Source organism: Formica exsecta, unplaced genomic scaffold, assembly GCF_003651465.1.
Source record: "Formica exsecta isolate Colony F162 unplaced genomic scaffold, ASM365146v1 scaffold625, whole genome shotgun sequence".
Classification (NCBI taxonomy): domain Eukaryota; kingdom Metazoa; phylum Arthropoda; class Insecta; order Hymenoptera; family Formicidae; genus Formica; species Formica exsecta.
In genome coordinates, this window is record NW_021853387.1 from 165,904 (window position 1) to 181,406 (window position 15,503).

Genomic DNA, 15,503 nt, shown 5'->3' on the forward strand with positions numbered 1-15,503 from the left:
TATGACATCCATCAATACGTCTAATGGATGTTGAATGGAAGTAAGAAATGCGGAATTGTGGATGTCTAGTAGATGTCTATAGGAGATTACATGGACATCTAATAGAGGTTTCGAATCTCCATGATGGATCTACTGGATCCATTAGAGGTTTTTGTTCCGTGTGGGCTTTGGTGCGGCTTATGAGCATATATCGCTCTACACTTTTTTGTCTCTTTTTCTACTGCTTTTTCTACTGCAAATGCGTTTCGATTTTCATTGCTGCCACAGTCTATTGATAATTTCGGAACGATTGAAATACGTTGATTTTTTTGCAAAAGTTCCTTATGAAAAATAATATTAGGAGTTTTGTGGCATGTTGTATGAATATTAATACAACGTTACGCGCAAAGTCTCTGGGATGTTAATGGAATGAGTTTGGAGTGTTTGGACGAACATTTTCATGTCGCTGGGAAGTTGATGGCAGGTTTATTAATCTCCGTGGAATGTTACCGTCTTACAATTTAAGATGTGACTTTATTGGGATATTGGTGTGCCTTGAAGGCTATTATTCATCCATCAAAGCTCCATGAAATATCCATGATTATACCATATGACGTCCATGTGACATCTATGAATACGTCTAATGGATGTCAAATGGAAGTAAGAAATGCGGAATTGTGGATGTCTAGTAGATGTCTATAGGAGATTACATGGACATCTAATAGAGGTTTTGAATCTCCATGATGGACGTCTACTGGACATCCATTAAAGGTTTTTTTGTTCTGTGTGGGTTGGCATTTGATAAGTAAACGTAACCCATTGTCTGCATTCTACTCTATATAAATGCCCACGCACATCAGGATGAGTAGAGGGAACTCAAATATCATCGGAAATCATTTCGCTAAAATTTCCTGGAACGAATGCATGCATTTATACATATATATCTTCGTTTTAAAAATACTTTACATTTATTACTGTTTTTTCGATCTTGAAGCGTAAAAAAAATTTGCGTTCAGTTTAGCAGATGACAACAGCTAATTCTAAAATTCTGAAAAAGAAAACCCATGCAAGTTGTCTTTTCTTTAAGAAGGCATCAGTCGATATCTCTATCTCTCTCTTTCTCATTGGATGCGTTCAGGAGACACAACCGTTGAGTATCAATCGAACGTGATTGGTTCTTACTTCTAGAATCAACAAATCAACGTCGAATGTTGACAAGATGATGCTCAACGATTATGTCTCCTGAACGCGCCCATTCTATCTGCGATCCAGAAGGATGCCATTACATAAAGCGCGGAAACGCGGATTAGCGTAACGCGGAACGAGAAGGGAACCAATCGCGAGCGTAACAAAAACTGCAGAATGCACGCGATTGGTTTCACTCTTGTTCCGCGTTACGCTAATCCGCGCTCCATGTAATAGCACCCGAAGGGACTGACGCGCGCGGCAATTCGAATGACATTGTGCGCTTGCGCGTGTGCGTGCACAATCCTTAGAACATATATAAATGGAAGGGGAATAGCAGGCTGAAAAGTGTCGGAAGGAAGTGAGAAAGAAAATCGTAGTTGCCTCTCTCTTGTGAATAACTACACATACAAGCATCGTGTCCGTAGTATACATACTTTTGTGTACACCCTGCCGAAAATGGTCGATTAAAACCGATTAAAACATAATCCGTTTTAATCGGTTCGATTTTCTTTCTCACTTCCTTCCGACATGTTTTTCTATCGGGAAACAAAGGCATTCCCCTTCCATTTATATATGTTCTAAGGCACAATCCGTGTGCGACGCCATCGCGCGTGCGCGCGGGGAACAGTTGGGAACTTCAGAGGACAATCGAGTGCGAAAGTGCGAATAGGACGTAGGAGTGTGTCGGTAGGAACGGGAGTCGTAAGGAGCGTTAAGCCCGTATCAGACTACGCATTGAAGATTGAGATTGAAGATTGAAATTTGATCAATCAAAAAAAGAAATTTTAGTCCCTTTTGTTCTGATTAGTCAAATTCCAATCTTTAATCTTCAATCTTCAATTTTCAATGCGTAGTCTGATACGGGCTTTAAGCGGAGAGCACATACTTCTGCATAAGCGCATAATCATAAGCATAAGGAAATTGATTGGTCAATTTCGTTATGCATAAGGAAATGGACCAATCAATTTCTGTATGCTTGTGATTATGCGCTTATGCAAAAGTGTGTGTTCTCCGCTTTAAGGCCATCACACACAAAATTCCGTAAGGCCCTGCGCACAATAGAGGAAATATTAGGAATAGGAATAAAATATTAAAGATCAGGAGGAGCAATTTGGAATTATTTTACTTCAAACAAGGAAACGGAATGGGTTAATTATTTCTATGTCAATCGTGTACTTTGACGACATTATAATAATGAATATTTTATTGCATACATAAGAGTACATTTACTTTCTAACGTATACATTACTTTTATTTTTAACATAAAATGTACTAGTACATATGTATAAGAAATAAATTACCAATTGGCTAGTACAACGACAGTACAAAACTATTTACAATAATATATCATATGATTAATATGACGACACTATTATTTTTTATGAAACAATTATTTTAACGACATTCTATATATCAACTATTTTAAAATACACAATGGAATTTAACTAATCAGAACAAAAAGGACTAAAATTTCTTTATTCTGATTGGTCAAATTTCAATCTTGAATCTTGAATCTCAATCTTCAATGCGTAGTCTGATACGGGCATAAGAAAATTGACCAATTCCAATCAAATATTGAGCTTTCCGTAAAAGTAGAGGGGTTACGGAGAGCCAAATACTCGATTGGGATTGGTCAATTTTCTTACGCTTACGTTTTATGTCCTTACGGAATTTTGTGTGATGGCCTTTAAGCCCGTATCAGACTACGCATTGAAAATTGAAGATTGAAGATTAAAGATTGGAATTTAACTAATCAGAACAAAAAGGACTAAAATTTCTTTATTCTGATTGGTCAAATTTCAATCTTGAATCTTGAATCTCAATCTTCAATGCGTAGTCTGATACGGGCATAAGAAAATTGACCAATTCCAATCAAATATTGAGCTTTCCGTAAAAGTAGAGGGGTTACGGAGAGCCAAATACTCGATTGGGATTGGTCAATTTTCTTACGCTTACGTTTTATGTCCTTACGGAATTTTGTGTGATGGCCTTTAAGCCCGTATCAGACTACGCATTGAAAATTGAAGATTGAAGATTAAAGATTGGAATTTAACTAATCAGAACAAAAAGGACTAAAATTTCTTTATTCTGATTGGTCAAATTTCAATCTTGAATCTTGAATCTCAATCTTCAATGCGTAGTCTGATACGGGCATAAGAAAATTGACCAATTCCAATCAAATATTGAGCTTTCCGTAAAAGTAGAGGGGTTACGGAGAGCCAAATACTCGATTGGGATTGGTCAATTTTCTTACGCTTACGTTTTATGTCCTTACGGAATTTTGTGTGATGGCCTTTAAGCCCGTATCAGACTACGCATTGAAAATTGAAGATTGAAGATTAAAGATTGGAATTTAACTAATCAGAACAAAAAGGACTAAAATTTCTTTATTCTGATTGGTCAAATTTCAATCTTGAATCTTGAATCTCAATCTTCAATGCGTAGTCTGATACGGGCATAAGAAAATTGACCAATTCCAATCAAATATTGAGCTTTCCGTAAAAGTAGAGGGGTTACGGAGAGCCAAATACTCGATTGGGATTGGTCAATTTTCTTACGCTTACGTTTTATGTCCTTACGGAATTTTGTGTGATGGCCTTTAAGCCCGTATCAGACTACGCATTGAAAATTGAAGATTAAAGATTAAAGATTGAGAGATAAACTCTGAACTAGTGAAGCTATTTCAGTTATAAAGGATAAACTTCATTATTGCTTCAACAAATATTGAATAATATAAGTTCATAAATAAATGTTGATCATTCCATTAGAGATCACAAAATTATATCCCACTCGGCATGTAATATTTCTGATACATTGCTGCAATATTCCATTTGAAATATTACACCTTTCAACAATATTACAGAAATATTTCACGACTGTTTCTGCAACATTTCTGCAATGTTTCAATGTCCGCAATTATTTCAAATGCAACCTTGCTAAAAGATTTCAGCAATATTTCGGTAATATTACTGAAATATTCCGGAATTAGATTTTTCGTGCTTTGTAACGGATTACTTATTTATGTGCAATAATATACACATATGAAAGAGAGATACACATATATAGTACATATAATAATATATAAAAACAACATGCTCTTTATAAAAGTGTGATATGTTAAAGCACTGTCTTCCCTGATTTATTCAATAACTGAAAATTAATATACAAATGTCATTTCAATATTCTAATACATCAACAATACAAAGTTATTATAATTTTAACTATTAGTAACAGTTAATGAATTAGCATTCCACTACATATAACAAGATTCTATTAGCGGGGACTATAATATTAAAGTCACGTTCGAAAAATTCTCATGCTTTGTAATGGATTTCTTCTTGGTATTTGACATACGCTAGATCTTCTCAATCTTTAATGCGTAGTCTGATACGGGCTTTATGCACTCCCTCGTGCGTGTATATTGTACAAGACGCGTACATCGCACATCAGCATATGGCATACGGCAGCATACGTATATTTCATACGTCCATGCAACGTACTCAGCTGCGGTCGCATTCGTAGTCGGCGGTGTCCACTGTTGACGTGTCTCCACTTCATCAAGTGTCGTACTAGCGTTATCCATGAACTGAATCTCGCCGAGCGAGAATAGCTGTCAGATTGCGCGCGCACGCACGCACTTACGTACGCAAGAAAGCGAGAGAATCGCGTTGTTAACGACAGCCCGACGGAGGCGGCGACGATCGAGGAAGAGTCTCGTTGTGAAAGTGGAAAAAATATTGTCCATCCTTTTTCTTTTCACGTAAGAACAAAGGATATACGCCTGCCTGGTATATACATGAGGAACTCTCCGTGCCGATGAAACCTTCGATCGCCAGCAATGGAGCCCGAGGAGCCTCTGATGCAAGGGATTCTGCTGTTACCACCGCAGGGAATGCTAGGTCAACTCAAGGTTGGTCTCGCGCGAAAAGATAACTTGTGCGGACGTGATATGTGTGATAACGCGCATCATTTATGAACGGCTGTTCGTGCTTTCCCGATCTCTCTCCTTAGAGATTAAAAGGGTAGTAAAAAAACAGAAACTTTGGATAAAAAACTCGGTAAAAAAACTGTTTTTTACTCTCCCAAAAAGGGATTTTTTACTCCATTAAATACTCAGAATATACATTTTCAAATGTATAACAAGAATTTAATTTTAATGCTTATTTATTAACCTTTGATGCACCGCTTTGAAAAATGAGCATCAAATTTACTAAAATTAGGTATCAAATTTCATGTCTTATGTTATTCTCACTTCTGGTCCACAAAATAACAAAACTAACAACAGTTTAACTATGCTTGAGAGAGTTTTCTTTTAACTTCTGAAATTGATGAAACTTTAGAAATAAAGAACATCAAAAAATACCATTGAATTATAAAAATCAAAATTAATCTGTTTTAAAATATTTGAACTCAACTAATTAAATGCAAAGTAATCAGCTCAACCGCATCCATTGAAATTGATTACTGACCCAACAAACAAAATTAATCTAATTCCCATACCATCTTTTGTTTGAAGGAAACAGGCACTATCCTAATACTCTATCACCAATACAAAGTTCTTATTATTTCAATTATCAATATAAATGAGTGTTGATCACACCACTACAGATCACAAGATTCTATTAGCGGAGACCATAATATTGAACTCTCGCTTAAAAGATTCTCATGCTTTGTAATATATTCCTTTTTAACATTCGGTGCACGCTGGATCTGTGTGTGGTTTGCAAATTAATATCCATTATTGTTACCTGCTAAAATCAAAATAAATGATAAGATATGACATTAAAACATTATATGCATATTTTATAATTAATTACTTATATTGATTTTATGCGTTAATCTACTACTCATATTTTTTAATATCCTTGCTCTTCTATTAATAGTGCGTTACATGTAAGCAAGTAATACTTTTTATAGACATGGCAAGTACGAAATGTTAAATTATCAAAGTATCACTTCTGCTTTGAACATGTTGATATATCGTGTGAGACATACACTAGATATACATATATAATGAAACATTTAGCAATGTGACATAAAGAATACATAATATTGCATTTTGAATCTTGAACATTAAATCATTTTACTTTATCAGAAATATATAACTTAATCTTCCAAACATAAATCTGATTTTTAAACATATGTTGAAATTGAGAAAAATATTATTGATTCCTCAATAAATCCAGCATATGACTGGCTAACCATTTATGTTTTTGTTATCTTTCAATGGATTTAGAAATCTGGACAGTAATAATGGATTTACATTGAATCCCACATTTTATATTCTCTGAATTATATTCTCTGAAAATAGCTGACAATATTAGATCACCTGCTTTACAAATTAATGGGCAACCACAAAGAAAGTTCTCAGTAACATCAGAAACATACATGAAATACATTATAAAATCTTTAGTATGTGATATAGGCAACAAATAATATTGCATTTTTTAGGCTTGCATTTGCTTACATTAAACTACTTTAATCTATCATAAATACATGATCTGAACTCAAAACATAAATATGATTCTCCAAACATATGTCGCAACCAAAAAAATATTAGTGCTTCTCAAATAAATCTAATACATAATCGCTGAGTGTTGATGTTTCCACAACATTTCACAAGATTCTAATAGCGGAGACAATAATAATGAACTCTCGCTTAAAAGAATCTCGTGCTTTGTTAATGGATTCTCTCCAGACATTCTATGCAAGCTGGATCTCTGGTTTGCAAATTAGTGTGGACCTATTACTTTTGCCTGCTTAAAATTAAAATAAACATGATATAATATTAAATAGGCAGCGTGACATTAAAATCTCATTCATACAGCAATATTACCAATATCTATTGCAAGATGATGAATAAGCGTTGATCATTCCATTACAGATCACAAGATTCTATTAGCGGAGACTATAATATTGAACTCTCGCTTAAAAAATTCTCATGCTTTGTAATAGATTCCTTTTTAACATTTGGTGCACGCTGGATCTGTGTGTGGTTTCCAAATTAATATCCGTTATTGTTACCTGCCAAAATAAAAATAAATGATAAGATATGATATTAATACATACGAATTTAAAACATTTTCCTTTGTATAATAATCTTACCTGTATAATTGTTATTACCACAATTCAATTCTTTTTTTCAATTTAATAGAAAACACAATATTTATATTATTATTTCATAATGTAGTTACACAATCCCAGTATCGCTGATGTACTTCATTATTGCTTCAACAGATATTGCAAGTTGATGAATAAGCATTGATCATTCCATTACAGATCACAAGATTCTATTATCGGAGACTATAATATTGAACTCTCGCTTAAAAGATTCTCGTGCTTTGTAATGGATTCCTTTTTAACATTCTGTACACGCTGGATCTGTGTGTGGTTTGCAAATTAATATCCTATTCAGAAAGAGCACCGGCGATAATAGATAACTTCCCATACATCACCGAAAGATTGCAGAAATGTTGCATAGACCTTGCATTGAAACATTGTAATATTGCATAGAAGTTGCGAAATGTTTCTGCCATAGACATAGTATATCTAGACCGAGTGTTGAGGAGTGGGGGCCGATGCTCACGTAGAAAAGGACATACTCTGTTTCGTGCCCCTTGCGTTCTCTCTCATTCATACATGCGTAGAAATAGAGGAACAGGGAATTGGGAACGGTGGAACTGCGTAGTGAAGACCATACGTACATGTGCGTACATGATCCTGCAACTGTTTCAAACCGAAAATTCCATCGAAGAAAAATAATACAAAATGTAAGTATTGTTTTCTAAATAGAGCTATCATATTCTTAATCGAAATGATAATTATTTTCATTTATTATTATAGCAAAAGTGCGACTAGAATTGCAATAGTTAACAATGGTTAAATGCTACATATGCTGGAAAGAACATTCTGTTTTATTATCGCGGCAATTTCACAGGTAATGTATAAATTTAGAGATATGATTAGATTTTATAACTGTATATTTGTATTAGACATAAATATTCTTCAGTTTTAATCGAAAATAACGCAATATTCCCCAGACAGCACAAGGATGTCCTTAAGACGTCCAAAGGGCATCTAGGACATGTAGGATATCCTGAGGATATCCTATTTTAATCCTCGGATCTCCTCTGGATGTCCTGAGGAAGAGTAAATGATAGCCGTACACTAGCCTCTCAGCACAAGGATGTCCTTAAGACGTCCAAAGGGCATCCAGGACATACATGTAGGATATCCTGAGGATATCCTATTTTAATCCTCGGATCTCCTCTGGATGTCCTGAGGAAGAGTAAATGATAGCCGTACACTACCCAGACAGCACAAGGATGTCCTTAAGACGTCCAAAGGGCATCCAGGACATACATGTAGGATATCCTGAGGATATCCTATTTTAATCCTCGGATCTCCTCTGGATGTCCTGAGGAAGAGTAAATGATAGCCTTTAGAAATAAAGAACATCAAAAAATACCATTGAATTATAAAAATCAAAATTAATCTGTTTTAAAATATTTGAACTCAACTAATTAAATGCAAAGTAATCAGCTCAACCGCATCCATTGAAATTGATTACTGACCCAACAAACAAAATTAATCTAATTCCCATACCATCTTTTGTTTGAAGGAAACAGGCACTATCTTTCAAAATTATCAAAAAAACAGTTTTTTATCCTAAAAAATCGGTTTTTTACTTAGTTTCTTACTCCATTTTTAAAAAATTCGATTTTTTAAATCTCTGCTCTTACTCCACAGTTCCTTTCTTTTTTTTTTTTATCTTCACATTTCTTCCTTGAGTACGTTAAATACACAATAGGTATATATGGATAACATGTTTGCAATTTGTCTCGAACACCTTTGGAACGATTGTATAAAAAATGTATATCGAAGAGTAACTTATGAAATGTTTCGACATTTTCTATATAACCGAAAAGTTACAAATGAATACATATATATATGAAAATTTATTTGTTTCTAGAAAACATGGCACAAAAGATTTTGCCAGCTGTTCAGAACGAGCAACTATGGAATCAAACGCGTCGAGATCTACGATAATCAAGAGGAAGCGATATTACAGTCCCACTCTCCACGCATCGTCACACTAGATGCTTGTATAAAAATTGCCCCCAGCAATCAATCGCATGTTTTTACTGTACGTATATGCCTCTCCTCTTTTGCATTTTTATGCATGTCATTGTTCAAACTTCTTTTCTTAGCTTTGTCCTGAAAAATGATCACTTACATATTTGTTTTTTGCAGGTAGTGACTAAATCGGGAACACATTACTTTGGCTGTTATTCGGAAAATGAGATGACTCATTGGATTACAGCATTCCAATTGGTCGCTTTCAAAGATAGTGTATCAAATCAAACAATAGAAGAAAACAATGATCTGTATTGCACTACTGGAGAAGGTGTATTTTCTGTGAAAGTTGTAGAAACGGATGCATCTAAGCGATGTGGACTCGAAGCAAGAAACTATACATTAGTAATTGCCACTGTGGATATGAAATTGATGGACGGTGACAGTGTGCTATTCACATGGCCATATAAGTATATTAGAAGATATGGATACAGAGATGGAAAATTTATCTTTGAAGCTGGAAGGAAATGTGAATCTGGTGAAGGTTCCTTCCGCTTGGAACATAGCAGTCAGCAAGAGATCTTTCGATGCATGTATTCGAAAATGAGATCTATGAAAAAGCTATTAAACGAAGAGAACAATCCAAACATAGAATACAATGACGCTCAATATCATGCAGCTTTGTCCATGGAAGCTGGCTCCAGAGCGGCCTTACCCCCCTCTCCAAATAACTCTAGCAATCTAATCGACATAGATTTTCCTATGCCGCAGAGTTCTCAAAAACCATTGACTTCATCATCGAGTATAGATTCTGCCATCTCATCAAACAAATCGATAAATAAGTCTAAACCTACCAAGCCACCACGAAAATATTTTGGTAATCTGCTGGAGAAGAAGAATCTCGACTCGGAATTTCTAGATTTACCCACGTGCGGGGAATACAGAACATTAAGCCAAGCTAATTCGCCAGAATTGTCTCACAAGTCCATAGGTGGTGTTATACGTGAGGAAGAGGAGAAACACTCGTATGACCTAGTAGAAATAAGAAACGACGCGTGGAAAACGCATGGCATTGATAGCGTGCATCACACTGAGAGGGTAAATTCGAGTTTACCCGGGGAACGAGATAAAGAGAACGATAACGATGATTTACAATACGAGATCATGATGCCGATACGGAATCATGATGCGCCATTCCAAAATTCGTGCAAAAGTAAGGGCGGTGATTTCACACCGTCGGTGATACAAAATATCACCAAGACAGACGAGTCGGATTATGACAAGTTGGAGCACTTTGGATCCGCAATGAAACTCGGTCCGAAATCTACATACAAGTATACGAATTCCTCGCAAAGCATACATTCCAATATATCTCATGGGGAAAGTTCTAATCTTATTAATCCGGCGTGGTCCAATTACGATATCGTCGAAGATATGTCTGCCGTTAGATTAGCCGACGATAGTCATCTGGGTTACGGAATTATCCGGAAGAAACCGGATCCTTCCGAGACAATTTCCACCAGTGGTAATTTCGCGAGTAGTCCACAACATAAGGTTTTTAACAACAGCGAATACGCAATTGTATCGAAGCCAAAAAGGGTATAAAATACCCAAACGTTCGAATATCCTTTCAAAGTATTACGAACGCGCGACAAATTGTCTTTAAACTTACGTTTCCAAAATTCTTGTTCACTCTTTTATAATTAATTGTAAGAATATGAAGAATATGCTAGTCTGTGCCTGTGTGCATCCTACGTGGCTCGAGTAAATTTATTTCTCGCTTTACAAAATTGCATTGTAAAATTATTAACTTATATATCGCGAAACGATACAAAAAGATGCAATTCCTTCTGCCCGGTATGTTTATTCGCTTTCTATATCTAGCATTTATAGAGATGGAGAGAAAAAAACCTAGTCTTTTTATTAAAAATTTAAACATTTAAAACTTCCACAATTGTGTCTTTGTACGAGAGATTTTATTCTATTATTGATTAGGAAGGCTCAGTGTGATTAAGATTTTATCTAATTGCAGTCGACTGATTTATGAAAATACAATGTGTAATGCTTTACATACGAAAACATTTTAATTGATGCCAAATTGACATAGTTAAACAATCTTAAACACGTGCATGCGCATGAAATCTCTATTGATATTTCAATATATATAATATATATATTATATATTGGTGTACTTAGAGAAATTTACTATGATATATATATATATTTTACAATTAAGACTTTTTAACTACTATTGCTTCTATTCTCGATCGTTATACCCTATTGTTATCGCGCTTATTATATAACTGCTGCACTTACAAAAATGCAAGAATTTGCAGTGATTATTTTACAGAAGACGATTATTACTATACTGGCACACCTATACCAAGTATAAGATTAAAAAAAACTGCAATTCCGTCTGTTCTTACACAAAGGTAATAAATTTTTTTAAATTAGTTTTAGTTTAAGATTACGATATTTTAAAAATATAATATAAAACATTTTAAAGAAATTTTTTCTATATTTTTTGTTTTCTACAACAGATCTTGTAGAAGTTCCAAGAAAGATACAAGAAGCAATATTCAAAATAACAATCAAAATGAATCATTAATAGATATTGAATATGAATCAACAATGGATATCCAACATCAATCAGCAATAGATGTTCAACAATCAACCCTCGACAATCATGACAATTCAACAATTCAACATGACAATCTTATTTTGGCTAAACCAATAGTTGTCGAGAATACAGTAACACATAATAATATCAGTCGAAAAAGGTGAAATAGACACGAAAATAAAAAAAAAACATTATATATAATTTGCTCTGACTACCAAGTATAAATAAACTCATTTGTTTCAGAAAACAATGTAATAATACGGAACAGATTTTCCTAAAGACTGGTAAATATAACATAGAATGTATAAGAAAAACGGAATTTGCTACTAATCAAGCTTGGAGTAAGTTTGTAAAATATGTTAATTATAATAGATATTTGCACAAACTTTCTGTGACACGAAAGTCACGTGTACAGAAGAAAATAGAAACTTTACAAAAAGATAGTTCATACCTTCTGAAGAGTGTCGAAGGAAGTGAGAAAGAAATCGTAGTTGCCTATCTCTTGTGAGTAACTACACATACAAGCATCGTGTCTGAGTATACATACTTTTGTGTACACACACATGGCCGCGCATGCGCACTTTTGAGCAACTATTCTCGATCGTTATACCCTATTGTTATCGCGCTTATTATATAACTGCTGCTATAATATGAACAATTCATGATTATATATCTTTTTTAATTTTATCATATCTTTGAACAGAAGCGGAGCATTTATTCTATGCAGATGTGTTATATAAATTTAGTCTATATTTGAATAGTGTAAAATTTTCTATATATAAATGTAAATGTTCCGACACAAATGCTTTTGCAAACAGGTAGATCATCATAATTAGATAAACTCTCGCGTAGATATTTAACGTTACGCTGCCGCAATTCTATTATATATTATATCACAATGAATATTAGTGCTTTCGTCAGCAATAAAGTCAGCTTATTGCCTTAATTTACATATAACTTTCTGAAAATCACTATCAGATTGGAATAATCCAATCATCACTATCAAGTGATAATCTGAATAATTCAAAATAATATTATCGAGAGTAAACAAAAAATTTCTATTTCGTTTCTCTTGATTAAAATATTATATATGTATTTAGTATGTATATATAAATGTACATATATATATACACGTTTAAAGTATAAGGCGATAATTGACAAGCTACAGAAATCACTATCATTCATTATATAAATTAATCACTGCAGGTCATTTGCAATAATAGCATATATATAGAAATAAATAACTAATTACCTTTTGTATATATTTTTTTATCTGCACAGAGATTTTTTAAAATTGTACATAGAGAAAGTATCATAATGATTTTAAGATGAATTTGTTAAAAGGCTGTAATGTGTCCCCCTTGTGCCAAACTAATGGTCTGCCATTGGTAGGAATATTGTCTAAGTAATATATATAGGCGATTATATATTCAGATAAGAGTTGCGCTGCATTCAACAAATTCTAAAAATATAACAGATATGAATCGTAAATTTATTTTTTAGAACAAGTATTGTCAAACTATATTTTCATCAGATATTTTTAATAAAAGAATGTTTCAAAAAACTTTGCGCAAGACATGCATACAAGATTGATGCTTGCATATACACATGATCTTGTACACATTTTTTACCATTTGTAAATGTCAATGATAAAGTTTATACCTGCAGAGAAATAAATTCTCATGACATTTAAAAAAATGTTAATATTTTCCTACAATATATATTTCGATCCGTACATGTAACAATACAATTATCGAAATATAAATTAATATAGATTTTTTTTAGTACATTCTTCACAATTAAAATTTGTGAAATATATATTTATCTAAGCAATTTGCATACAATTTTAATTACATTCATCAATGTTACATGTTACATCACTGAGAGAGAGAGAGAGAGATGTCCAAATTATACAAATAAATGTGTAGTAAATTTCACATATTTATATTAATTATTACTCTTGTTCTAGCATGGTTAAATGAGACGTCAATTTTCTTTCTCTTTTAGTACTTCAATCTTTTTAATTTTATCATCACACTCATTGTTCGAGTGCAATGTTGTCGTTTCTTTTGTCTCGCTAGCATTTTTCTGATGTAATTTGAACTCTTCATTTGCAACAGCCTCGAAATAGCCCTCCTTATCGTCCGCTATTCTTCGTACTGTCTCTCCTTTTAATGCCATTATTTTCTCGATATTTGTTCTAGTACTTATTTCAGAAAACCATCCTAAATTATCGGCAATAAGATGGTTGTTCTTACAACCGTTGCATCTCACTATTACTACACCTTTATTATACGCCAACTTGGATATTAGCCTAGTGTTTCTCGTGCAGCATCTTTTACATGTAAACATCAATTTCAGTTTTCCTTCCAGCTTATCCAATTCCTTGCAATTTTTATCGTTTTCGTGAAGGAGACGGCTCGGACTCCGGAATGCTCCGATATCATTTTTAAATACGATCGGAGTGCGACGATGATATACGGAGTATTGACTACACGCTATACGTGCAGCGAAATGTAAAGCTCGCCGAATGGAAAACATATTAAACTCGCCTTTCGGTGCCCCAGGGTACACACACACATACATACAATATATATATATATATATATATATATATATATATATATATATATTTATTTATTTTTATTCACTTGAAAACTATTCTTTCTAGTTCCCAAAAAACGTATGTCGAGAGATAAATTTTAGATTATGCTCCTGCTTTTCTGTAATATTGCGCGTTCAGCAAAGCTACGTCATAGACATAGTATATCTAGGCCGGTATTCATAGTCAGTTCTTATTTCAAGACCGTCTTAAGGGCCGTCTACAATGGCAGTAACAAGGCTGTAGGAGTAGGAGAGTATACTTTTAAGAGCAAATAAGATATACTATGTCTATGGACTACGTTTACATGTCACCCATGATGTAATCATAGACATAGGGCGCGTTCAGCAGAGAAAACCGCTCAGTAGCAATCGAACGTGATTGGCTCTTACTTTTAGAACCAACAAATCAACGTTGAGTGTTGACAAGGCAATAACTGAGCGCTTCTCTGCCGAACGCGCCCATAGGCCGGTATTCATAGTCAGTACTTATATTTAAGGGCCACCGCACAAGCTTTTCCGTAATGCATTACGTTACGTTAAGTACTGATTCTAAACCTAAACTCGTACGTAATCTTGAACTTCAGTCAACGCACAAACAAAATCGTAACGTAGTATGCTTTTGTTACGTTACGATTTTCTCTGTGCGTTGACTGAAGTTTAAGATTACGTACGAGTTTAGGTTTAGAATAAGTACTTAACGTAACGTAATGCATTACGGAAAAGCTTGTGCGGTGGCCCTTATTCTGCTCAAGCCCTAAAGCCTATAGCGGGGAGCACACACTTTTGCATAAGCGCATAATCACAAGCATACAGAAATTGATTGGTCCATTTTCTTATGCATAAGGAAATTGACCAATCAAATTCCTTATGCTTATGATTATGCGCTTATGCAAAAGTGTGTGCTCCCCGCTTAACGCTCTAGCCTAGTGTGCACGTCATAGCCAGTAAGCCGTAGTAATAAGTCCACTAGTCGTAGACGCACCGTAGAAAGTAAGCTAGTCGTAAGCCCGCTTGTAATATACGCGTCGTAGACAGT

General features: G+C 34.3%; 3 protein-coding genes and 1 long non-coding RNA gene across 4 annotated transcripts; 3 read left to right on the forward strand and 1 right to left on the reverse strand.

The window, feature by feature from the left end:
* The first annotated feature begins 4,585 nt into the window (after positions 1-4,585).
* On the forward strand, positions 4,586-11,316 carry LOC115242765 (docking protein 3). The gene is made up of 3 exons (XM_029819294.1): positions 4,586-5,077; positions 9,140-9,313; positions 9,421-11,316. Exons 1-3 carry the CDS (start codon positions 5,006-5,008, stop codon positions 10,846-10,848), a joined length of 1,674 nt encoding a protein of 557 aa, XP_029675154.1. The 5' UTR covers positions 4,586-5,005; the 3' UTR covers positions 10,849-11,316.
* Positions 7,627-8,264, forward strand: LOC115242768. The gene is made up of 3 exons (XR_003885101.1): positions 7,627-7,937; positions 8,011-8,104; positions 8,208-8,264. It is a non-coding gene; the product is annotated as an uncharacterized LOC115242768 (long non-coding RNA).
* A 243-nt stretch (positions 11,317-11,559) lies between the features above and the next one.
* LOC115242773 lies at positions 11,560-13,272 on the forward strand. Its single transcript, XM_029819307.1, has 4 exons — positions 11,560-11,675; positions 11,784-12,023; positions 12,107-12,336; positions 13,208-13,272. The coding sequence occupies exons 2-4, from the start codon at positions 11,875-11,877 to the stop codon at positions 13,270-13,272; spliced, it is 444 nt and encodes a 147-aa protein (XP_029675167.1). The 5' UTR covers positions 11,560-11,675; positions 11,784-11,874.
* Positions 13,117-14,626, reverse strand: LOC115242766 (uncharacterized protein C24H6.02c-like). Its single transcript, XM_029819295.1, has 2 exons — positions 13,718-14,626; positions 13,117-13,325 (listed from the first exon to the last, which is right to left on the reverse strand). Exon 1 carries the CDS (start codon positions 14,447-14,449, stop codon positions 13,850-13,852), a length of 600 nt encoding a protein of 199 aa, XP_029675155.1. The 5' UTR covers positions 14,450-14,626; the 3' UTR covers positions 13,117-13,325; positions 13,718-13,849.
* Positions 14,627-15,503: the final 877 nt, after the last annotated feature.

What these genes read in the sequence shown, in the direction of transcription:
- LOC115242765 (XM_029819294.1), top strand. Translation starts at nt 5,006, where the DNA reads ATGGAGCCCGAGGAGCCTCTGATGCAAGGGATTCTGCTGTTACCACCG. An exon ending in GAATGCTAGGTCAACTCAAG is followed by an intron (nt 5,078 to 9,139) that starts GTTGGTCTCGCG and finishes ATTTGTTTCTAG; the next exon opens with AAAACATGGCACAAAAGATT. An exon ending in ATCAATCGCATGTTTTTACT is followed by an intron (nt 9,314 to 9,420) that starts GTACGTATATGC and finishes TGTTTTTTGCAG; the next exon opens with GTAGTGACTAAATCGGGAAC.
- LOC115242773 (XM_029819307.1), top strand. Translation starts at nt 11,875, where the DNA reads ATGGATATCCAACATCAATCAGCAATAGATGTTCAACAATCAACCCTC. An exon ending in AATAATATCAGTCGAAAAAG is followed by an intron (nt 12,024 to 12,106) that starts GTGAAATAGACA and finishes CATTTGTTTCAG; the next exon opens with AAAACAATGTAATAATACGG. An exon ending in TCTGAAGAGTGTCGAAGGAA is followed by an intron (nt 12,337 to 13,207) that starts GTGAGAAAGAAA and finishes ATTTGTTAAAAG; the next exon opens with GCTGTAATGTGTCCCCCTTG.
- LOC115242766 (XM_029819295.1), bottom strand. Translation starts at nt 14,449, where the DNA reads ATGTATGTGTGTGTGTACCCTGGGGCACCGAAAGGCGAGTTTAATATG.